The sequence below is a fragment of the Gossypium hirsutum genome, chromosome A09, assembly GCF_007990345.1.
Source record: "Gossypium hirsutum isolate 1008001.06 chromosome A09, Gossypium_hirsutum_v2.1, whole genome shotgun sequence".
NCBI lineage: Eukaryota > Viridiplantae > Streptophyta > Magnoliopsida > Malvales > Malvaceae > Gossypium > Gossypium hirsutum.
This window is the reverse complement of record NC_053432.1, coordinates 15,857,424-15,882,910: the sequence shown is the minus strand read 5'-3', so window position 1 is coordinate 15,882,910 and position 25,487 is coordinate 15,857,424. Positions and strand designations below refer to the sequence as shown.

General features: G+C 31.2%; 1 protein-coding gene and 1 pseudogene across 5 annotated transcripts; one reads left to right on the top strand and one right to left on the bottom strand.

Moving 5' to 3' along the window:
• The first annotated feature begins 2,753 nt into the window (after positions 1-2,753).
• Positions 2,754-8,238, top strand: LOC107888850 (ankyrin-3). Of its 4 annotated transcripts, none has more exons than XM_016813098.2 (4): positions 2,754-3,231; positions 5,310-5,585; positions 6,025-6,162; positions 6,489-8,238. In XM_016813098.2, the coding sequence occupies exons 1-4, from the start codon at positions 2,929-2,931 to the stop codon at positions 8,034-8,036; spliced, it is 2,265 nt and encodes a 754-aa protein (XP_016668587.1). In that variant the 5' UTR covers positions 2,754-2,928; the 3' UTR covers positions 8,037-8,238. The 4 variants fall into 4 exon arrangements, with proteins under 4 accessions (XP_016668587.1, XP_040933742.1, XP_040933741.1 ...); XM_041077808.1 differs by lacking the exon at positions 2,754-3,231 and adding an exon at positions 4,343-4,457; XM_041077807.1 differs by lacking the exon at positions 2,754-3,231 and adding an exon at positions 4,672-4,989.
• A 6,693-nt stretch (positions 8,239-14,931) lies between these two features.
• Positions 14,932-17,773, bottom strand: LOC107888851 (phosducin-like protein 3; annotated as a pseudogene). The gene is made up of 4 exons (XR_001681521.2): positions 16,660-17,773; positions 16,021-16,164; positions 15,405-15,610; positions 14,932-15,258 (listed from the first exon to the last, which is right to left on the bottom strand). The product of XR_001681521.2 is annotated as a phosducin-like protein 3 (transcript).
• Between the last annotated feature and the right edge of the window lie 7,714 nt (positions 17,774-25,487).

Sequence of the window (25,487 nt, the reverse complement as noted above, 5' to 3'; positions counted from 1 at the left end):
ATGTCATCTTTCCATTAACCATTTAACGACTGATGACAATTTATTTTTATATAGTTGAATGATCATTTTTTAACTTTTTATAGTTGAGTAACAAAATTTATTTTACCAATAATTAAGTGACTATATGAATTGTGTACCCTAATTATTATGGATTGATTAACTGTGTTTATCGAATTCAATGAAAAAATTGTGTTATCTATCTTTTTAAATATTACATTATGAATTAATATATAGTAAACTATAATAATTAGAGTAATATAGTAATATTAGAGATTGCAATATGATTATGGTATTTTAACTTTGTTGATGCAGCATGCATATGATTGCCACATAATCATTTAATTAATTTTTAAAATTTTTAAAATAAAAAATTAATTTTTTTAAAAATATAAAATCATTTTTAAAAAGTGTAAAAATTATAAACATATATTTTTAAAATTTAAAAAAAATCAATTAAATGTTAACATGTCAATCTATGTGGCAATCCACGTGTATGTTATATTAGTATAGTTAACTTTTTCATCTATTTTAGGGTAATTTGATAAAATAAATGTAAATTCAAAAGCTAAAAATGAACAAAAAAAATTAAATGAAAGGCTAAAATAATTATTTTTAAAAAATTTTAAAGAGTCAAAAAAATCATTATATCTTATTGAAGTAGCAAATAAAATAATATGATTAATCTAATAAATTCATAAATACCAGTTTAAAAATAGAAAATATTATTTTGTTTTAAAACTAAAAACAAAGACTGACAGCCATGTGTTGAAAACATGTTCGCATGGCAAATTGCTGTTCTTCAATTTCCTTTAATAATTTTTAAAACATTCTAATATGTTTTAGTATACTTAAATTCATGTTTTTTATATTAGTAATAATATCTATATAATTAAATTAAGACATGACACAATAAAAATAATATGAATTTATGTAATAATATGGGTGAATAAATAAACAAGTAAATGAGTTAGGAGATTTGTTTTGATGCAAAGAAGAAGGCAGAGTAGAAGAATCGGAATCCGATGAGCAATAAAAATTAGCTCTTCAAATTCCCCGCCACACATTTATTTTATATTATAAAGTTGGATCAATTTCACGTTCCAACATTTTAATTACTACCATGTTACATATTAGGATGGAATTAAGTCCCACCTTATCTCTTTGATGGGTCGAAGGTAATATCTAAGCTGATTAGACATTTTCGGCAAACAATATAATGTAAACAATACTTGGAATGTTTGAGAATGTTTTAACAATATCGTCCTACTACTTATCCTACCTATGCATATCAACATATCCGAGCTTTTTATCGTTGACGCTTAATTTGGTTATTTCTAGAGTTATTATTGACTGTATATGACTATTTTTAACTTTTTTTTTTATTAGTTTTGTCCAAAGATCTTCAAATTTTAATTAAAACTGAATTAATCACCGAATTGATCTAATTCGGTTAGAGACGATTAAAAGATTTTTAGAATTTCGGTTAACGATTAATTCTGTTCGAAATCAATTAATTAACTGGATTAATCGAACTTAATAAATAATATCATATATTATTTGCATTAGGCTATTATAAATTTATTGTTTTTATGTTTTATACTTATTTTAACTAAACCCACCCTAAGTAGTTGGTTGTTGTTCAGCTTATGTACATGTAAACACATGTCATATTTTTGAATAAAAATTTTAATCTTTTTATCATAAATATTTATTATTTTCAGGTTGAGGAAAATCATCTTCTATTTTTGAAAATTGACACTACTATTTTATCATTTTTAACCTTTCCGAAAACAGTATAAATAACATGTCATTCTTCTCATTTTACACAACAGCAAGCAAACAATAATATTTTCTCTACATTATTTAGCTCGCTTGTTTTCTGTTCAGAAAACTTTTTAGGTCAAATTTCCGACCAAGTTTTCAACTTTAGTTTTACTTTTTGAATACTCTTGAGAAGAGTAATGCCAATTGTGTTCCACATTCTTTATTCGCGTGTACGAATACTGAAGTACTGTATTGACATTTGGGGGTGACTTCCTCTACATGATTACATCGATTAAGGCGGAATTGCTTCTAAGGCAATGATTAATTTATTTATTTTGTTTTACAATATGTGATACAGATTCAAATATTATTGAACTAAATTTAAATATTTTAAAGGTAAAAGGAAGGGTAAATGATTTAGAATTACAGTGCGTAATTTGAAGGACTGTAATAAATAGGAGGGATTCGTAGCCCGTCATTCAAGCACAATTTTGTTTTGGTAATCAAAGTGCTTAAATATATCTACGTTTTTCTTCATTTGTGCGTTTTATAGCTGGAATTAATTAAAATCCTAGGGGGATGTTTCAATATTTTTCACATTTTTCATGTCCAATTTATACCAAATCAGGACTGCCCAGATATAAAATATTTCTTATCAACGGTCCTGATTTGAGATCTCGAATACATGATTTAATTACCGGATATTCTTAGGCCAACAGTATACAAATCATGGGCCCACCTCACAGTTTCCTCTTAAATTTAGGTAAAATTGTGGTCTTAGTCCTTGTATTATACTTAATGTGATTTAAAAAGAAAATCATTGATGCTGTGAAATTTTTTTAAATTAAAAACAGTCAAAATCATAATGTTGATTTTAAAAGATAAATAATTATGTTTTATAACCATAATTTTATCGTGGATATAACCGTGGTAAAAAGGGTAAAAAATCGTATTGTAATAAATAAGCCACCTTGTATGTCCTCCACTCTGTGGCGCTCACTTCTTTCAACTTTTATTTTTATTTTTGTTTTAATTCCAAGGGAGCTGCTGCTGCTTCTTCTCCTTCTTCTCTCTCGAGCCACGCGCATCTTTCGCATGCCATCTCTCTCCTGTATTTACATCGACTTTTGTGTGCTACCTTGAAGAAACCGCCGCGACTTAACAATGACGGTGTTTTCCGGCAGCAGACAGGTGGTTCCCGTTGATTACGAGGCCGAAGTTTCTCAGCGTCTGCTCGAAGCTTCTTTAACCGGCGATCTGAGGTCAGCTCTCGAATGCATCGCCGATCCCTTCGTCGACGTCAACTTCGTCTGCGCTGTCTGCTTGAAAACCAGGAAGACAGAAGTCGTTTTGAGAGAAGAATCGGCGAGTGAGGTCCGCGTCGAATATGAGGAGTTTAAGACTGACGTCACCGCTCTTTTCCTCGCTGTTCATGTTGGAAATGTCTCTCTCGTAAAGAAACTATTGGTAATGCAATAAAAAAATATCCTTTTTTTTTTCCTGTTTTATTTATCGTTTTGATCGGTTTGTGACTCAAACTGTTCCATTCACGTTGCGTTTTACAGCGGTTTTTCTTCATTTTGGTTATCAGTTGAAATCTTTTATCTAATTTTATTTTTGTGTGTTTCGTAAGCGTTTTAATCTCCTCTGCATTTCGCTTTTCAAAATTAAATTTGAGTTGTTTGTACTGATTTTTAAGAATCATTTTAATGATTTTTGAGGGGTTCCCCCCATTTTTGCTTAAATTTTGAATGTTTTGGAAATCAGTAAGTGGTCACTAAAAACCAGCGTTTTAGGCCAACAGAGTCAGATCGTTGCTTTTCAGGTCTCCGTTTTTAAAGCCACTTGATAGAATTTAGTAAAAGTCAAAATGATTTTTAAATTTTAACCATTCATTTCTTGGTTTTGAAGCGTTTCACTGGCGCTTTCTTTAATACTCTGTTTGGCTACTGAGAAAAGAACAAAGTTGCGTAGTATACATATGCTCACTTTGAAAATGACTTTTTTAAATTCAAATTTCAGCCGAGTATTTTGGTGATTTCCTAATTTTTCGAAGTGCTAAAAGTATTTTAAATTTAAGATTGCACGTAATTTGCGTTCTCTAATTACCTAGATTCGTTGATATAATTATATTATTATGTTTTTTTTTTAAGTTTTCAAATTTATTGTTTATGAATTTAAGGGTTGCATCTTTCATGTTCTCCTAGCATAATCTTCGGAAACTAATATTCTTTTTTACTTCAAAATATTTCCATATGTTCAAAGATTCAATATTTCTTCCTCATGCTTTATTTCATTCTGCTGCTCTGGTCCCCAAAATTCAATTCCTCCGTGTAACTTAAATTTACAATTTTATGTTTTTTACCAACTGTACAGATTACCTTTAGAATAGTGACATAAAAATTCATATATGGTTAAGTTTGCTTCTTTAATTCAGTGTACTTTCATTTACTTCTGCCTTTAATCTCTACCAAGAATCCTGTTAAACCATGTCTTGGTTTGAAACACCAAATTTACTGTTTTCCTTACTGTAACATATAAAGAGGAGTAAATGTGTGTTCTACCCTTATCTTTCACATTTATTTATGAAAAATCTTTGTAAATATATGGCTATCTTATTATTTATGGGCAAAAAAGCTTAGATTCTTTTTGGTCGAAGTAGGAGTCTATGTCGTATTTTCATTTCCGGGGAGGTGGTGCTATTTTAAGAGTTCTTAAATAAGTTTAATTTGCTTCAACAAAACTTAAGTTGTCGTTTTTAGCTTTTGTTTTGGTTGAATTAGATGGTCCTTTTTCTTGATTTCGATGGAATAATGGTATCTAAGAAAGTTAATGATAGGAATATGCAAATATTAATATTCCCAAGATGTTGGGTGTCTTGTTCCAATCATATGTTTGGCTTTTTATTTACCCTTTTCCTGTTTCACTGAAACAAAAATTTTCTTTTCTGAAGGAATCCCAATAAAGATTTTCTTGTTCAGTAAGACAATTATAATTTCAGAAGTAATTTGAAGCGATTTGAAGTTTATCTTATAGCATTAGATAAGAGCGAGTAGTTTATTGCCTACTACATTTATTCAAGAGAAACATGCTCTGCAAGGCCCATACTGAGTTGTCACCTACCATTGGCTTGAGTTTGTAGTACAAAATAGTACACGTATATATGATGCATCCCCCATTACCGTTTTTGATTGAAATCATCATGCGTATCTTGAAGAACGTTCAGTACTTTCTCTTTCTGTCAATCATTGCTGTTTTGATCATTTTGTCTGTTTGCATCTGTGTTGATTTCTTTTATCTTATGAACGATCCAAATACTTACTATGCTAGTTGTATTATTTTCTTCTTATGGACCACTGTAAGATTTTAAGAAAAGGGTAGTAAGAAAAGAAGATGTACTGGGTATTATATGATGTTCTCTCCATTTTTTGGTAGACTTATGAGGATGATGGTAAAATTAGCTGCAAAAAGATGTCTAGTTTAAGTTCCTTTTTACCAGCTTGAACTATCGATGTGCTAAAAGTGCATATCTTTTCATATGACAGAGCGTAGGTGCTGATGTGAATCAGAAACTCTTCAAGGGCTTTGCAACAACAGTAGCAGTCAGAGAGGGTCATCTTGAGATTCTGAAAATCTTGCTTAAAGCTGGGGCGTCTCAACCAGCTTGCGAAGAGGCTCTTCTAGAGGCAAGCTGCCATGGGCAAGCAAGGCTTGCCGAACTGCTCATGGGGTCTGATTTAATTCGGCCGCATGTTGCTATTCATGCTCTCGTCACCGCCTGCTGCAGGGGATTTGTGGAAGTCGTGGACACCCTAATGAAGGTAAACCCATCATACCAACTTATCATGTGCACCAGTTAGCAGCAGTTTATACGAGTAAAGCTCTAAAATCGACCATAATAGAACACAAAGGGACATTTCAACAGTTTTTAACCATTCAAAAGGCAAAGTAATTCAACATTGATTAGCATTGCTGCCCTTTTTGCTGATTTAGGGTGAGTTTAGGGCAGGGTGGTGCGGTGCGTTTAGCTTACTTTTTGTCTCACGCTACAGTATCTAATCTCACCGTCACCGCTGTTTTTACACTAACCGCAGGTAAATGCACCGCCCATCCAAACTCACCCTCAGCCATCAATTCCATACTAGCCTTATTCAGTTGGCCCTCCGGGACCAGTCACCAGGTCTTGATGTAATTTTGCATAGGAGTATTTTTTATTTTAAATTTTATATGATAATCTAATGGTCTCCTGCTCAATAACAGTGTGGTGTTGATGCAAGTGCAAGTCATAGGGAGCTGCTTCGGTCGTCTAAACCTTCTTTATACACAAACGTTGACTGCACTGCACTTCTTGCTGCCGTGGTTAGTCGGCAGGTCTCTGTTGTCCGCTTGCTTCTACAGGTGATTTACACAATTTTTGAAACTCTAAATAAATGTAAAATTGGCACTAAATGTCTTTCTGGTGTATAAGTTTTTAAGCTGAAAGCTTTTTATGAGTAGAATCTAAATCACTCGAGTATTATAATATTAGTTTATATTTGGATCTGGTCAACCCCTGTCGTACTTTATTTCCCCCAAGAAGAGTCATTTTAGAAAGATATTATCTTCCCCTATAAATCAACTAATAGAGTTTAAAGAGTTGCATTAAGGAACAACATGCTTCGAATAATCCTTTACCATTATTGTTAGTATTTGTTTATTTAAAACCTACTTCGGCTCATTAACAGTCTGGGAGCCCAACTGATATTAAAGTAAGTCTTGGAGCGTGGTCATGGGACACTACTACTGGGGAAGAGTTTCGAGTGGGTGCAGGACTGGCTGAGCCCTATGCTATCAGTTGGTGCGCGGTAGAATATTTTGAAAATAGTGGTGCCATCTTGCGGATGCTACTTCAGCACCTTCCCCTTGAGACAACTCACTATGGAAGAACCCTCCTGCACCATGCGGTCCTTTGTGGCAGTACAGAAGCTGTCAAAGTGCTCTTGAGCTGTGGTGCAAATGTAGAATGCCCAGTTAAAACCATGAAATCTGAGTTCCGGCCAATACACATGGCAACTCGTCTTGGCTTGTCGGAAACCCTTCAATCTCTCATTGATTCCGGTTGTGATCTAAACTCCAAGACAGACTCTGGTGACACAGCTTTGATGATTTGCGCAAAGTACAAACATGAAGAATGTCTGAGAGTGTTGACTGGGGCTGGTGCCGACTTTGGCTTAGTTAACATCTCTGGTCAGTCTGCTAGCTCGATTGCTGGTTCAAACCAGTGGTCCCTCGGTTTTCAGCAAGCAGTGCTGGACGCAATCAAGGTTGGAAGGATTCCGAAGTCGAGCAATGTATCGGTTTTCTCTCCCTTGATGTTTGTTGCCGAAACTGGTGACGTTGAGGCTCTAAAAGCTGTGATTGGAAGTGGACAATTTAATCTTGATCATCAAAATGAGAATGGTTTCTCAGCAGTCATGGTTGCTGCCTTAAAAGGTCATGTTGAAGCTTTCCGGCTGCTAGTTTATGCGGGAGCTGATGTTAAGCTGTTAAATAAATCTGGTGAGACAGCAATTACATTGTCTGAACTGAACCAAAACCGTGACCTGTTTGAGAAAGTGATGCTCGAATTGGCACTTGAAAAAGGCAACCGCAATGCTGGAGGATTTTATGCTTTGCATTGTGCGGCACGCTATGGAGACCTGGATGCCGTGACATTGTTGACGAGAAGGGGCTATGATGTAAATGTCCCCGATGGAGATGGATACACTCCACTCATGTTAGCAGCAAGGGAAGGTCATGGTCCAATGTGTGAGCTCTTAATCTCACATGGGGCAAATTGTGATTTCAAGAATGCTAAAGGGGAGACTGCGCTCTCTCTTGCTCGAAAAACTGTCATCTTGAAAAACGATGCTGAACATGTGATTCTAAATGAGCTCGCTCGCAACCTTGTTGTCAGGGGTGCCTGTATCCTGAAGCATACAAAGGGAGGAAAGGGCAATCCTCACTCGAAAGACATGAAAATGGTGCAGAGTTCCGGACTGCTGCATTGGGGGAAATCAAGTGGAAGAAATGTTATATGCAGAGAGGCAGAATTGGGACCAAGTGCAGCCTTTGAGAAGAACCGGCAGAGCAAGGGTGATGCTAACAAACCTGGAGTATTTCGAGTGGTGACTACCAAGAACAAAGAGGTTCATTTCATGTGCGAAGGCGGGTCCGAAATGGCAGAGCTATGGGTGAGAGGAATAAAGCTTGTAACAAGAGAGGCTATTTTTGGTAGCCAGAAAGAAAAATAGGTAAAAATGAGTTAGAAAGTGTACTGTATAGATACTGGGGAGTATTTTATGGTGGTGGTAGTTAGAATTTATGGTATTTCGTTGTAAAGGTTTTGATCTGCCGTAGTTAGTAAATGCTTTGTCATCTGAAGATGACCAAAGCCAAAACTCTCTTTGCCATCATCCTCACATAAATCTGCGGAGCATATTTCATTACTGCAAATTTCCGAAACGTCTTTCTCATTGCTGCTTCCTTGCTAAGGCTCGAGCTGCAGTGTTCCAAAATACAACTTCCCTTTCGTATGACACTGCTTCTGTCTGCTTCGAATGGCTTCTTAAAACGACACAACGAAAACAACCTCCGGTACCATTCTTGGTTTTTTCATCGTATTACTAAATTTGTATTTTAATAAAAAATTGAAGTAGAGTAAAAGTTGTGATAATTATACACTTAAAATAATTATAATTTAATAGAATTTATGATCATTACAACACATACAAAAATATTATAATTTAATTTATAATTATTACTTAAAAATGTTATGTTAATTTTAAAATAGAGTTATTATTTGAATAAAACTCTAAAAATAAAGAAAAAAAAATTGAGTTTTAACTTAATTGGCATGAGTATTGTTTTTAATACAGGAGGAGGATGTACTGCCTCTTCTACAGCTTATACTCCCTCTAGATTATTTGAAAATTATTCTGTCAAACCCCTCTCAATAGCAATGACTAAGCATTCCAAGATTAAGTTTTAATTTTAATTAGCTTATAATTTTATAATTAATTAGCTATAATAATTCTAAAATAATGAGTTTAGTTTAATATAAATGAAAAGTCTAATTTAACGATAATATAAACTAATTAATCTAATAACATTTTGTAAAAAAAAAGTTCAATTAAATATTAATATATTTTTTCAATTATTAAAAGTTAATTAATATTAGTAACTGTTAATACGTAAACTCAATTTACAATTCAAATGAATAAAATTTTTATTGTATAAAAAATTAATTTTATCACATTAATTGATATTAAATAATAGTACTCATTTACTTTGAAATCCAACCTCAACTCAATTACATTAGTTTAAATGAATAGAAATTTCATCATATAATTTCTTTTTAAAATGTCAATTTGGTAATATTTTGAATGATAAATATTTTTTTATTAATTCAAAAGTTTCTTTCAACTTATACTTATAAATATTATGGTAACAATTATAGTGAGAACTTTTAAAATGAGGACCGTGAGAATAAAAATAATTTTAGCTGTTAAATCAAAATAAATGATTCTAAGCTTTAGATTTTATATTTAATTTATCTTATTAAAATAAAAACTACAATACCCAATCTTTCACTTCTTTCTTCTTTTTTTCTTTTCGTTGTACAATTAAAATCTTAAGGTGAAAAAATTTGGATAATCTTTACTTTCAAATTTATTTTCTATTTTTTTTCTTTTGGAGCAAATAAAATTAGAATAGAAAGCAAGAGATTAAGGTTATTAAAATTAATCAATTTGTATTTTAAAAAAATTAATCATTTTGAGTATTAGTATTAATTTTTCTTGACTGAAAAATTTGGTTGACAATTTCAGTCTAAAAATTTCAAGATTTTTTCTCTTAGTTGATTTTTTCATTTTACAATTTTTGAGAATTTTTTTTCTTAGTTGAAATCAATCAATTTTAATCTTAAGAATCCCAATCTCTTGCTTTCCATTCCAATTTTTTCTAAAAAAAAATAAATTAAATAAAAAAGTAAAATTATTCAAATTTTTTCACCTTAAGACTTTAATTGCATGGTGAAAAAAAAAATTGGTTGTTGTTTTTATTTAAATTAAATAAGTTAAATACAAAATCTAAGGTTTAAAATCTTTATTTTGATTTAATAGCTAAAATCATTTTAATTCACATATACTCTTTTAAAAAGTTTTCACTATAGTTGCGAGATATATAATTCATGTATTTTCTTATATTGGTTCTTAATTTATTATACTTATTTTTTAATTCATTAACTAATATATTTTATTTTATTAAAAATTATTTAAATTATTAAATATAATTAAAATGTATTAACTATTTTGATAATTAAAATATTACAATAATTAAAAAAATCAAACCATCATAGGCGAATTTAGAGGGCTGGTAACTGCTGCCTCTAAATTTTTTCAAATTTCTTTTAAGTTCTTTTAAGTTTTAATTTTTTATTTTGATTTTATATTTAGTGTTTTAGAAAAAAAGATAAATTTGTGTTTGTCTGCCAAAAGTTTTCCAAGGTTTTTGTAATTTGATTTCTTTTATAGAATTTATAGTTTTTTTTATGATAAACTTAGTAACATTTTGAGTTTAATTTGATAAACTAATACAAAGTAGTATCTAAATATTAATTAAGTAAAAAAAATAAACTTAAATAATTATAATATTTAATACAAATTGAATATAAACTTATTATTATTTTTAAATTTTGATAATAAAATTCAAGATTATATTGAATTAAATACCTTGTTAAAAGTAGGTCCAACCCATACAAACCGGGCTACTAGGCAGACCTAATAGCCTAATCCCCTTATCAACAATTCTAGATTTAACTAGAAACCCATAGTTAAAATCTAGGTGACCTATTGCATCTAGAAGTATAGTATTAACATATTAATAAAAGTGTGAAGTGTTATGAATATTTTATTAAGTGGATGTCTATAATGAATTAAGATAAAGTTTTGATGTACTTTAAATTCTAATAGTTATTAAAATTAGATCTTTACTTCTTTTATACTTCTTATGCCGATAAATAGAGACTCTGATGAAGTATTGTAATCACCCATTTTGATCAATAAAGTACATTTTATATTGCTTTCATATTTTATTTGTTCTTTATTCTCCCCATCTCTCTTTATTTTATGACACATTATCAGCACGATCTTACTCAAAGTGATAGTTCGTTTTATCAACGATCAAATTTATCCTCCATGATTTTCAATTTCTATGCAAAGTTTTTACAAGAAGTTTCTTTTATTTAATGTTTCATATCTGATTATTATTTTTCATTCTTCTTTCATTATATGTTATCATTATTTTGATTAACTTATTTTACTTTTTGTTCTTAAGGATGGTGAAAGATTTGATAACATTATCCATATGAAGTCAAGGATATTTTCGAACTATCTCGTATCTTCTAGTGATGATGATGATGTTAAAGATCTTCAGGTATATTTTACTATATTTTATTTATTATTTATTGTAATTGGAGACTAATCATGACAACATGCATAGATAGATTTTGATTTGAAATCTCACGCATGTTTGCGATGGTAATTATGAAATAAAGAATCTATTGGGATGTTTATAAGTTTGTCCTACTAGATTTGTTGTATTCCCCGAAGTGAATGTAATAAATAAGAGAACAATGAGAGTTCTCAAGGTAACTCTTTAAAGGGTAAAGATAACTTATGTTATCAATATGCGATACAAAATATTATTGGCCACATATGTGGCGTATTCCCAAATATTTTGTTTCTGTTAATATTCTTTGAGGAAGGATATGAAAATATAGGAATGAATTCTATCATTATAGATAGAAAATATTTATCTTATTTGGTATTGAAACAAATAAATATTATTCCAATATTTGATAGTATAAAATTAGTTGAAAGCTCCAGAAGAGCTAATATATCACTATCTAAAAGGCACAAAATTTTTTATGGTTAATGCATTACTTTTAAAAGTTATTTGTAATGGATCTCATATCGTGATAATTCTATCTAAAGCTTATTATGGTTAGATGCACTTAGAGTTGCAAGTTTTTTTGAAAAATTGTGAGTATAACTCTACAGTATTTAGAATAAGTTCTCAATTAAAATTACGTGGTAAAATATTATTGATGAGAACTTGTAAGAGAGAAAACTTATGTATGAAAAGTCGTTGGTTATGTACCTATTGTACACCTGGAAAATAAGATCCACTCTCAAAGTTTGCTATTAATGGATTTTTGGGCATTTGAAGATTTTGGCATGTTTCCTGAAGTGAATATTGCATATGATTATTTGTAAATTATATTTATTGACTTGGTGGTATTATAAATTTTACATTTAGATATTTCCAATAGTAAATGTCACAATAGTACTTATATATGAATACAAATTAAAAGGAATGATAATAAAATTATCAATTTGTTACAATTTAGTACAATTGAAACACATGTTAAAGTAAACCAGAAGTTTACTAATACAAATGTGTTTACTACTGACGTGACTAGTTAGACCATCCTGGATCGTATATGATGCGAAAATTAATTGAGATATCATATGGACATCCATTAAAGAACCAGAAGATTCTTTAATTTAAAAAAATTCTCATATGTTGCTTGTTCTTAATGAAAATTGATTATTAACTAACTAGCTAAAGTTGAGATTTAATGTCTTGCATTTCTAAAACAAATATGGGCTCATTCATCCACCATGTGGATAGTTTTGATATTATATGATTTTGGTAAATGCATCTACAAAATAATCACTTATGTGTTATCAACTCACAACCTGCCGTTTGCGAGATTGCTTGTTTAAATGATTAATTTCAGATTATGCAGTTAAAACAATTCATCTTACTAATTTTGGTGAGTTTACATCCCAAGTTTTCAATAATTATTGCATGTTAATTGGGATAACAGTTGAATATCCTGTAACTCATGTTCACACAAAATAGTTTAGCTGAATTGTGTTTCAAATGCCTCCAACTAATAGCTAAATCATTACTTATGAGAACAAAACTTTCTATTTCAACATGAGATTGTATTGATTTACATGTTGTATGCATCAAGCCAATAAATTATAAATACTCCCCATTACAATTTATTTTTGGTCAAGAGCCAAATAGTTCCCATCTTAAAATTTTTGGATGTGTGGTATATGTTCCAACTGCTCCACCACAACGCACAAAGATGATTCATAATAAGAGATTAGAAATGTATATTTATATGAGTCTCCTTATAATATTTTGAGCTATTAATTCGAGATTTAATTATGGCATGAGTTGTCAGTTTTCCCAACATTAGGGGGAGAGAAATAATAACTTATAATGAGTTAGGAGGAGAGTAATTTGAACCAGAAGTTCAATAAGGACAACTCATTACAAGTTAACTGTTAGATATATTTATAAACTTAATGAGAATAACCAAGTGTTATATTCCATTTAATATTTTAATTTGATTTAAAGTCCCAGTAGGACAATCAATTGGAATAAATAATAGATTGATCGATTCCAAATATGAAAATTATTCTAGATGATCATATAGTAGAGGCGAGTGCTTCAGAAGAGATCCAAGACATAACTAATAAGTAAAACTTCAAAAGAGATTTAGGTACCTGAAACTGAATTTTAAAATAATAAAAATAAGAGTTCTCGATAAGTTATGTCAATTCGAGAAAATGTGGGACCGAATAATAAAAGTGGTCGACAATGATTTTGCATGTTGTATTATTATAATGAAATAAAAGGAGGATTCTGAATAAATCTATTGAGAAATATAGATATAGAATAAATTGATCGAAATAGAAAGACGCAACTCAAGTACAATTAAATTTGTGGAGTTTTTGGACCAGTAGTCTAAATATCTAAATGTATAAAGCCAGTGAAGGTGCAATTAAAGTAGTTTTGCAAAAGCGGAATAAAAATACGAATTTTTTCGCTAAGTCCTGGCATTGATTATAAAAAGATATAATACTCTTTTGTGGTGGATGCAATAACCTTTAGATATATTATTAAATTGACAATTCATAAAAAATTTAACTTGCGTCTAATGGATATTGTTACAACCTTTTATGAATCACTGTATAGTAAAGTTTATATTAAAATCCTTGAAGGATTTAAAATGCTAGAAACATATTGAAATTCTCGGGAAATTTTTCATTTATATGAATTGAAATAATTGAACATATGTGGTAAATTTGACTTAGTCAATAGTAGATGAAAGAGGATTATAAAATGATCCAAAATACCTATTTATATTTTTATAGGAGGATCATGACTAAAGTTTGCTATGATTATTGTTGAAATTCTTGAAGAGATCAAAATATGTTCCCTCAAAATTTTTCCTCAATCATGATTTTTAAAAGAATGGTGATATAAATGCTTAGCAATATATCCAAATAGTCATTTGAAACGTTAGTATTCAAGATTGAATATGTAAAATATGAGAAAGTATGTTATATTTTCACGAGGGGGAGTAAATACGTGTTGTACTCTTTTTCCCTTAACCGATTTGTCCCATTAGGTTTTTCTGGTAAGGTTTTTAATGAGGCAGCATATTATGCGTATTATAGATCGTGTACTCTTTTTCCTTCATTAGGTTTTTATCCCACAAGGTTTTTCCTAATAAGGTTTTAACGAGGCACATTATCTATCAATGGACATCTAAAGGGGAGTGTTATGAATATCTTATTAAGTGGATGTCCATCATGATCAAGATAAAGTTTTGATGTACTTTAAATTCCAATAGTTATTAGAATTAGATCTCTACTTCTTTTATACTTATTATGCCTATAAATAGAGACTCTGATAAAGCATTGTAATCACCCCTTTTGATGAATAAAGTACATTTTATATTACTTTCATATTTTATTTTGTTCTTTATTCTCCCTATTTCTCTTTATTTTATAACATGAAAGATATTATTAAAATACCAATAAAAATGTCAAAGTACAATTTAAACCATTCATTTAACTTTAATAAAATATTATTTAATATTTAAAATTTAATAATAAAATATTATTCAAACAATGCACTCAATTAATTAATATTTTCTATTTAATCTCATATTTGTAACTACATATTTTTAAAAAATAACAATAACACCAAAATTATACATCGAGACATAATATTTTACTCACTACATTAATATACATCAAGATTAGTGAGCCCCAAAGGTAAAAGTGATAACACAAAATTTCATCAATGGATGTCAAACCATAGTCGAGAGTAATAATATATTGACACAACATCAAAATCACCAAAGAAAACTTCAAAAGAAGAAGCAGGAAACCAGACATTAGAATTGTCTTTCCCAAATCCAACAGAACCTGAATGAATGTAGGAACATCTAATCACTTGAAGATCCCCCCTCATCGTCATCTTCATGCTCCGTAACAACTTTCTCGATAAACTGCCTTCGAATTCCTTCAAGAACAGCTTGCTCACTCCCACTTTGACCATCATTTAATACAGGATCTGATTTACACAGAACTAAGGCCACACCTATATTTTCAGAGTGAATAAAAACTATGGTCAATAAAAATTGATATCGAACCCCAAACATATACTAAGTCATCTTGTCAGCTGACTGCACAAACCAACTTGATTAAGTCTCAGGTTGACAAGAACACAAGATTACGATAGCATACCTTCAGGTGTGCATCTCCGGCCAAAACTATGCAAGCCAACATAATTTGCTTTCACTGCTCCGTTGTGATACACCAAGAGAGTCGAAAGATTACGATCTGGGTAGCTAGGAATGCATTCAGTAGATATTATCTTGACAAACTTCGTTGCAGGATATTTAATTGCCAATTCATCCAAACACCGCAGAAGCAGCCCACACTCTGGGAATCTAATAAGAGATACCGTTAAAGCAAAAAAATCAATCAATACAATGAGCATCCATGCCTATTTTTCAATAAGCACGAGCATCTTAAAATTCCTTGGTTCACAAGTCATATAGTTTTTATTCAAAGTACATCAATGACAACAAAAGAAACTTCTATATAATATAGAACAGAGAAAAGAAAAATGGTATCATTCGATTAGATTACGTGTTATGAAAACGGATATTTATATAATTCACTTCCAATTAGAAGAAGGAAACATCAAATATTGTATTGTACCAAGCAAATAAAGGCCCATTCACAAACTTAGGAAAGAAACAATTGTTACTTTAACACATAAAAAGAAACAAATTTGTCACAATTTTGATGACTAAAACTTGTATAAGAAGCAAGCAATATCTCAAATGTAAAATACCCTTCTTTGTAGAGAAAGACAACCATCCAGACATCTTGAGGAGCTTGTGAAGCCTCGCGCACGAAATCAGATCCTGAAATCTGCATCATCTATCCGTATTTTGAAACCTTAGCTGCTTCCTTCATCTCAGCCAGCCTCTTCTTCCTATCAAAACAACACCAATTTTCCAATAAAATGCACAAACATTGATATCAATGGAAGCCTGTATCAATTGAATTCCGGCGTGAGTGCCGGTTTCAGGTGTATGTCCCACACGGATTTTTTAATGGTATTACTCCAACTCGAGTGTTAGTGTTAGATACAATGTCTCAAAGATATTTTAATGTGTATTTGAAGGATCCATAGCTAAAGAAAATCCAGTCACAAGACAAAAGTTCCAACAATTTTTCAATCGTGAATTTGATGCAAAATGAAGAACAATAAGAAATCACCAGAACTAATCCTAAAGCTATCATGCTTCAACTGGAAACTTCCCTTTCAGCTCATAAATCTAACAAGTTTAACCAAATAAACTAAACCCATATCTTAATTCAATAAAAAAATCACCTCTGAACTCAATTATCAAAACAATAACGTCTTAATCCTAAAATTGAAATCCGCAAAAAATCTAATTAATTGAAGAAAAAGTATAAATGAAACCTGTATTCTTCAAGGAAGCGATCATCATCGAGATCATCTTCGAGTTCATCAAGTTCATCTTCAGTCTTGGCATCGATCCAAGACTTGTCCTTGGGGGCAGAATCCGGGTCGGGTGCGGGTTCGAAAGGGGGAGGCTTGAAAGCGGGTGGCTTTGGGGGTAAATTACCAAGCTTTCTTTGAATATCGTCCCATTGAGTGGAAGCACCTTCCACGTCTTTGTAAACGAAATGGTAATTCGCCATTGTTTTAAAGCTTCTTTTTTTTTTTTTTTTAAACTCTGTGTTTTCCCTTCTCAGATCCTTCTTTCTCTCTTCGGCACTCTGCTTTTAAAGAACATAAAACGAAAATGTGACAAAATGGGGAAATTCTACAGAAAGCTAAAAAAAGGTTACCATAAGCTTCAAAGCAGGAGGCTTTAGATTGAAAAAAAAAAAAAACAGGAGGAGGATAAAGCTTAAATTAAAAGCAAAACCGAGATTTACCGGTTATAGGTAATCAAATAAATTCACTAAAGCTAAAAAAAAGAAGTTGTAGGTTAAAAAAAAAACATTTCTTCCCTAAGCCTTCGTTCCCCGTTCGTCGTCTAAACCAATTCCTGTCGGCCTTCCTTCCAACCCATTCCGGTTGACGCCACCGTCGTGTTTGCCGCTCTCAAACGTCGGTTGAAGCCTGCTGCATCATCAATGCCGTAGATTTCGTTTAAGGCAACGTTTTATGTCATCCCATGCTTTCATCTTTTTCACTGCGGTTCTAACCGATCCCATTGGACATCGTTGCTGTGTCTTTCGCTTTCCAACGACTAACGAAGCCTAGTGCTGTAGGTTCCGATTGGTGCATTTTGGCCGTTCCTCTTCTTCCCCGTGGGATGGGCTTACTCCTCTAGACGCCGTCGCCCTCTTTTGACAGTGGGTAGTCTTTCAATTCCATGTCTCTTTTCTGTTTCATTCTGAACTCCATTTTTGACAGTGGTTAAAGAATATATGATCTCTTTAAAATTCACCAAAAAATTGAAAGATTATTTATTTTTTCAGATTGCTGTGTTGTTACTTATTAGTGTAATTAAATAAAATTGTTTGGAATGGATGAAATTATGATGGGTTTTCTTAGATTTTGGTTTTTTTAATTTGGTGCTTTGAGCTTATGACTGAAATCAACCCGATCATTTGATCCGAGCTATGAGATTTTATATTCGTACCCGGAGAAATTACAGTTGGTTACCATTTAATTCAACCATTTACATATACTATTAAGTTTAATATATATTCATTATATGATTTATAATGATAATCGAGTCTTATACGAGCTTAGGAAAGTTTTTTTTACGAGTTGAGATCGAATAAGGATTAAAATGTAAATTTTTTAAAAGTTAATGAGTTGGCGTTATGACCATGATGGATTTGTGTTGTAACATCATTGACATAGGCTCGACGTTGTGACTTTAAATGCACAATGTCAAGGTAGATTCCTTGAACTCTTATATCTTATGATTCAACCTCCAAATATATGCATCACAATGGTTTAATAACTCAACATGCAAAACATTGCATCCCATCTTGATGTTCAATTGCACATTTCCATCCTTTAAAAGCTTTAAGCCATATATACACGTGTTAGAACAATTCATATGTCAACATCCATTTATCATTCCATAATCAAAACACTCCATTGACCATTTACAACTTTAAAATGGTTCAAACCTAGTTACATGTCATCTATTACAATGTAAAGTATTGTACAAACATTGTTGGGCCAAGATTTTACAATCTGGATGCTGCTTCACCTCTTGAGATCTCGAGATCCACTGATTCCTTCACATGGTATAAACAAACCGTACACTTTGCAATAAAACTTAGTGATATTTTCATGATTTTAGTCAATATAACAATAACATTAATAAATAAACACAAACAATTCAAGTTAACATTTAGCCAAGTCACATTCCATTCACGCCAAGAACTTCCATTAACATATAATGCATGGAAATAACAATTTTGTATAACAATTCATTTATCATTTGCATTAGAATTTATCATGTTATACCATTCAACAATAAGGTACATATATTTTCATTTCATAACATATCAATTTCTCATTCTTTAACTTATCTTATTCTTGAATCTATTGATTTGCTCTATTACCATATCGACCCTCCAGACTTGTATAAATTAGTTCGCATGGTCTTTCACATGTTAAATCATATTTTACATATATCTACCTGTGTACTAGTTCATAATATCATTTCAATTCAATATCATTTATCGAGTTCATACTTTATACCCAATATTAACCTGACTTGGATCCAAGACGGATACATGGATTATCCAACCAACATACCAATTTGACACCCAGTAGTGTTTGATCGGAACGCCCAAAGTATGTAAATTGTGCCTACCACTCAAAGGTATAACCAAACTAAAAGGTAGGTCCAACACTCATCAGAATGTTTGAAGTAACATGCGCCCAACGCTCATCGACATATAGTCAAAGTATAACCTGTGCACAATCTAACCCTATAGCATACCAACTATGTTCGACTCTACTTATAGCTAATAGGGTACCGATGATCTAATTTCATTTTGCAATTAATTCATATTCAATATCATAATCTTTTTTCAATTTATCATCACTTCATATATGTCTAATATCATAAAGCATGGTTCATTCCATATTCATATAACATATCATGTAGCAATTATATCATACTATTTTTTACTTAATTCAATTTAGTCCAATTCCTAATATTCAACATTGTAGCGCCCCCGTACCCGTGACCATCGCCGGAGTCGAGCACGAGGTGTTAACGGACTTAATTCATTAATTAAACAGCACAAACAATTTATTTTTAAAATTTCCAGACAAGTTGGCTAACTGCGTCACAGTCGCTTAAAAATTCATATCTCGAGTTCTGAAACTTGAAATTAAGATTTGTAAATTTTTCCTGAAACTAGACTCATATATCTATCTACTAATTTTTTTCTAGAATTTTTGGTCAGGCCAATTAGTACAGTTTATTAGTTAAAGTCTCCCCTGTTTCAGGGTTCGGCTACTCTGACCCCTGTGCACTACGAATCAAATTTCTTTCTGTACAGAAATCCAATGACTATGCCGTTTGTTTCAGTTAAAATTAGACTCAATAAGAATCCATACATATAAATTTTGAGTCTAATTATTTTTACACAAATTATGGTGAATTTATAAAGTCAGAATAGGGAATCCAGAAATTGCTCTGACCCTGTTTCACCAAAACATAAATATCTTATAAAATAGAACTCTTTTACCTATTTTGTTTCTTACACATGAAAATAGATTCATTAAGCTTCAATTCCATATTTTATTCATCATCTAATTCTATCTCTACTATTTTTAGTGATTTTTCAAACTCACATCACTGCTGCTGTGTGATTCTGTTTTATAGCTAATTTCACCATTTTATGGATTTCCATAGATTAGTTAGCACATAAAGCATACGTGTTATCAAATATAATCTCGATTAGCCACTCCAATAGCTAATCATTTTCAAACATTTCCATGCCATCCATGAGCTATGTCATAAGATTATATACACAAAAGGATTATAATGCTATACATGCCATATTCCCAAAATATGCAAGCCACCATACCGAGATGGTACGTTGATAGTGTGAGCGTGCCTCCGACCGTCCTGATCTCCAAACCGGCTTGTCAAAACTACAAGGAATGGAAGGGAAGGAGTAAGCATAAATGCTTAGTAAGTTCACATGCAAATAACAAATAACTTAACAAAGCAATTATACCAACCAACATTAGCATAATATCACCAAAACATATATCACATTTCTATTCATCATTCATCGTCTTACTACATTATTGTTTTCGTATCAAGTCTCAACCCGAGGGTTAAGTACATACCTGTCCAAAGTGCCCATTCCATAACACTTACCAATACATCACTTGCATCTTGAGTATTCTTCCATTTCACTAGAATTTTACCCGTTGAACACATCGGAATATAACTCGGATTCATGGAAAGTTTGCACATAAGTGCCACATATGTAGCCAAGCTACCATGTAACCCGCCTATAAGCGAACTCAGACTCAACTCAACGAGCTCGGGCGTTCGCATCCATAAGTGAACTCGGACTCAACTCAACGAGTTCGGATGCCCAAATATCCGAATCTATTCCTAAGGTTCAACGGGACTTTCCTTGTTCGTACTCCTTTACCATTCTCCTTGGAATACCCATGACGATACTTCAGTAGTCTTTCACATTTTTCACATAATTCATAAAATTTTTGCATGTTGTCCAACAATGACCATAAAGCATAAAATTGCATGATAACAATCATAATATCGTATAAATAGCATTAAATGATTTAAAATAACGGTTATATTACAATATTTACATTTGAACTTACCTCGTATGCGAAAATGGTCATTTTTACCATTTTGTCCACAACTTGGTATTTTGCCGATTTTAGCCCGAATTTCGATTTTCCTTGCTCTATCATTTCAAATATAGCCTAATTAGGACTCATATTATTCAAATCAACCCAAAATTATATTTTGGAAAAATTACAATTTTGCCCCTAAACTTTCACATATTTACACTTTTGCCCCAAATCTCGTAAATTAAACTTCATCCTATTTTCTTATGTTTTATGATATGCTGATCATTTTTCCCTTCTACAGCAACATCCAATTCTCACTCTAACATGTACTTATGAACATTAGGTATTTTTACCGATTATGTCATTTTAGTCGTTTTTACGTAAAATCACTTAGCAAAAGTTGTTTAACACAATCTCAAGCTTCATATTCTACCATAAAATATCAAAATTCATGCATATCATTCATGGGTAAATTTTTAAATATAAACCCTAGCTCAAAATATTGGTAGAAACAGGTAAATCGAGCTACGAGGATTTCAAAAATGTAAAGAACATTAAAAACGGGCATAGAAATCACTTACAATCAAGGCTTAAAAGTGTTGAAACCCTAGCTATGGTGGAGAGAAAAATTTGGCAGCAACTTATGGAGAAGATGATCGTTTTTGTGTTATTTTTCCCATTTTATTTCATTTAATATCAAAATGACCAAAATGCCCTTACTTATTAAACTTTCAAAAATTTCATCCATGTCCAATTTTTGTCCATAAACTTAGAAATTTGTCAAATTGCTATTTAAGACCTCATAATTAATATTTCAAGGCAATTTCATACTAGAAACTTCTAAAATGCAAATTTTGTAACTTATTCAATTTAGTCCCTAACTTCAAATTAAGCACTTTATGCATAGAATTTCTTCACGAAATTTTCATACAATCATGCAATCATATCATAGACCTCAAAATAATCATAAAATAATTATTTCTATCTCAGATTTGTGGTCCTGAAACCAATATTCCGATTAGGCCCTAATTCGGGATATCACAAACATCATTTAATACGAATCAATTTATATAATGATATGAGCTTACCTCAATAGTAAATCATGCAATTAACATATATATATTCAATGACCTCAAATCATATAAGCACAAATCGATAGGTCGGCTACTCGTTAACTATTCTCAACTTTCCTTTCTCTTGCGATGGCTCAGCGTCGTCTTTAGCTACGTTTAATAATTCAATATATAAAACAATATCAGTTTACACCAAATTCATATCTAAATAAATTGTCACCCATATTTTACATTTTATTCAATTAGTTCTTATACTTGGGATATGCATATTTTTTTATATCTAATATCGGATCAAAATTTGATTTTTCATTCTTTCATTAGGGATCTTATACTTTCTATTTACAATATAATCTCATGACAGTTTTCAATTTATTCAATTAATTCCTAATATTTCAAAGGTATCTAACAAGCTTAATTAGCTTTACAATTTAGTCTTTATCATGATCTAAGCTTATTAACTATCAAATTAAGGTCTAATTCATCAATTTCTCTATAATGACACCTTGCTAAAAACTTAACAATAAAACAAATTGATATACAAGCTAGCTAAATCAAGCTCCCATTATCATAAATCTATAAAAAATTAATGAAAATAGTTTGATTACCTTGGTAATTTTGGTATGACCGAATGAATGAACAACTTTGAAGTTTTCTCTTCTTTTCTTTCTATAGGTGATGGGAAGAAAGATGAGAATCCCACTATATTCCTATTTATATTTAGTTTAAACTTTAATTAAACTTACTTAATTAGTTTAATTAAGTTATTACTGTACTTAATCAACTATTAATTAAACAAAGTGGAAATCAACATTATCAACCACTAATTCATGATGGATAATGGTTAAATAACCATTTTGGTTCTTCAGATAATTGCTATCTAGATCCTCAAGCCCTTTCTAAATTAAAACCTTTTACAATTTAGTCTCTGAATTTTAATTAACTAATTTTCCCGATTAAATTTCTTAATCGAGCTTCAATATATTTTCATAATAACTTAATATCTGGATTTGGTTTATGGAAATGATATTCCAAATCTTTATTTTTCGATACCATGGGAAATTAGATCGTTACACAACGATTGTTTGGAAGTTGATGATTGACAGAATAAGCCTTATAGGTTTTATATTAGTTAAATAATTATTCAAAGTGTAAGTCTTTGCTCCATTCCATTGATAATTCATCGCCATTTAACAACTCGCCTTTTTTTAGTAGTTGAATTTTGCTTTTTTCACATCTCCTCTTATTTGTTTATATGAAATTATTTTAACTTTAGAATTGAGTGCATTGAGGAGTACATTGCATTTTTATGTAAAAAGGTTTAAAACCACAAATTCCATTCTAGCATATGCACTTGTTTTCTTTAATGATTATGATGCACTATAAGGCGATGCTTGTTTAACTTTTTTTATAGTAAACACATGAATGCTTGCATGGGAATCGACATTAGAGCATTAGTGATTTAATGATGTCATATTGGGTAATGGAACTATATATATAATTGAGCATTAGTGATGGAATTAATTGTGTTTTTACATTGTTTAGGGCATCTAGCCATATGTATTGATGCTAAAATGTCATCTAGATGGGTAGAATTCCATCTAGATGACTTGTGAACTATTTTGGAGGTATATATTCTCATATGTAGCTTTTTTTTGTTGATATTTATACCATATTTTTCAATGTAATTAGCATCAATTTTAATCAGCCGAGTGATATCAATAACAGTTCTAATAGTAAGTTGCAGAAGAAATCAACGAAACCACTATCCCCTTAAATTATTTGGTTTTCTATTTTCATAAAATAAGGAGCAAATTCAGTTAATGTAAACACAAAATGCTTAACATTTTAGAAAAAGTAGTAGGATTTATTATGTGCTCCGTTTATGTAGTGCAAGTTTCCGAGAGTGAAACAACAACGAGAAAACTAATGAGAAAGGGAAATTTGGATTAGAAGTTAGTTGAGAGGTTGAGAAATGCCTTATTGAAGATTTTGTTATAGAAACATTGGTGTTATTTTGAGTTAGGAGCGTCGAAAAGTGGCCTTACAATGCTCAAAACTATTGAATTCAGAGAAGAAGCCTTTCAAAAGTACGACCATGGAGAAAGAAGAGTTGGAAGTAGAAGGCCAAGATGAAAAGTATAAGGTATAATCTCATATGCTTAATTTTAAAAAGTAAGTTATTGGATGGTACAAGTAAACATATTGACAGTAAATGTTTCTTTTTGGTAGGGCATGCTTACTCTTTGTAGTCCTCGAAGTACGATCAGTTGTTCAAGGATTTGAAGGATAAAAAGATAGAGAACATCCTTTGTGCTCTTGGTATGGAATCATCGATTCAATTGACTTCGCAGTTAATGAAGAGGGAGGTCTTAGGCTATTTGATCGAAAAGTTAGATCCAATAAGCTGCTCTATCAAATTTCAAGGTAATACCATTCCTTGGTATGGATATGAAAGCTATGAATTTCCCCCTCGCATTAGTGTTTAAGGGAATAAAAAGGTTAAGAAATTATTATCCAGGAAGAACTAGATTTAAATGGGAAGGTAGTTATGTTACAAATAATAAATTGTACATACTTTCGTTATGAATTACATAAACCAAATAAACAACCCATTACTAGGACCGAGAATGATGCTATGCGAAAGCCTTAGGAAGAATCTCCGATGCCTAAATATCTTGTTATAATGAAGGTAGATATCCATACTGTGAATATTGTAATTTGGTTTAAGTTTTCAATTAGTTTTATTGACAAATTATATAGATTTTAAGGGAAATTATTCCATGGACCCTTTCTACCACCTCATATATGGTCTTAGCCAATTATTTTATGCCACATCAACAACTTTTCCAACTCAAATTAAAAGGATTGAAATAATTTTCATGTCAAATTTAATTTTTGCTCAATTTCTTCTCTCCTTTTTTTGACATGAACTTTTTCCTTCCTCTCACCATCTTTCATTGTTAGAAGAAAAAGATTTAGGGATGTTAGAGTTGAGTGATCCAAATTCTTATTAAAATAAAATACAGTGGTAAAATAAAATATAAGTAAAATCCATATAGAACTACACTTCTTTTGTTTTATTTTAAATAAGGTTTTTCAACTTATTATACTTCATCTATTTGATATTGATTAGAATAAGGTCTTTCAACCTTACTACACTAATTCTATTAGAATATGGTTTTACAAGCCTATAAATAGACATAGTGTACTCTTCTTGTAATCATTCGAATTAGACTTAGTGAATTATCTTCTCCTCTACCCGTGGTTTTTTCTCGAAAGGGTTTCCATGTAAAATCTGTGTGTTCTTTATTTTTTTCTCTTTTCTTTGCGATATATTATCATTATCGACGTTCTATTTTTATACAAATTGGCATCAGAGCTTTTGGG

What these genes read in the sequence shown, in the direction of transcription:
- LOC107888850 (XM_016813098.2), top strand. Translation starts at nt 2,929, where the DNA reads ATGACGGTGTTTTCCGGCAGCAGACAGGTGGTTCCCGTTGATTACGAG. An exon ending in CTCTCGTAAAGAAACTATTG is followed by an intron (nt 3,232 to 5,309) that starts GTAATGCAATAA and finishes TTCATATGACAG; the next exon opens with AGCGTAGGTGCTGATGTGAA. An exon ending in TCGTGGACACCCTAATGAAG is followed by an intron (nt 5,586 to 6,024) that starts GTAAACCCATCA and finishes GCTCAATAACAG; the next exon opens with TGTGGTGTTGATGCAAGTGC.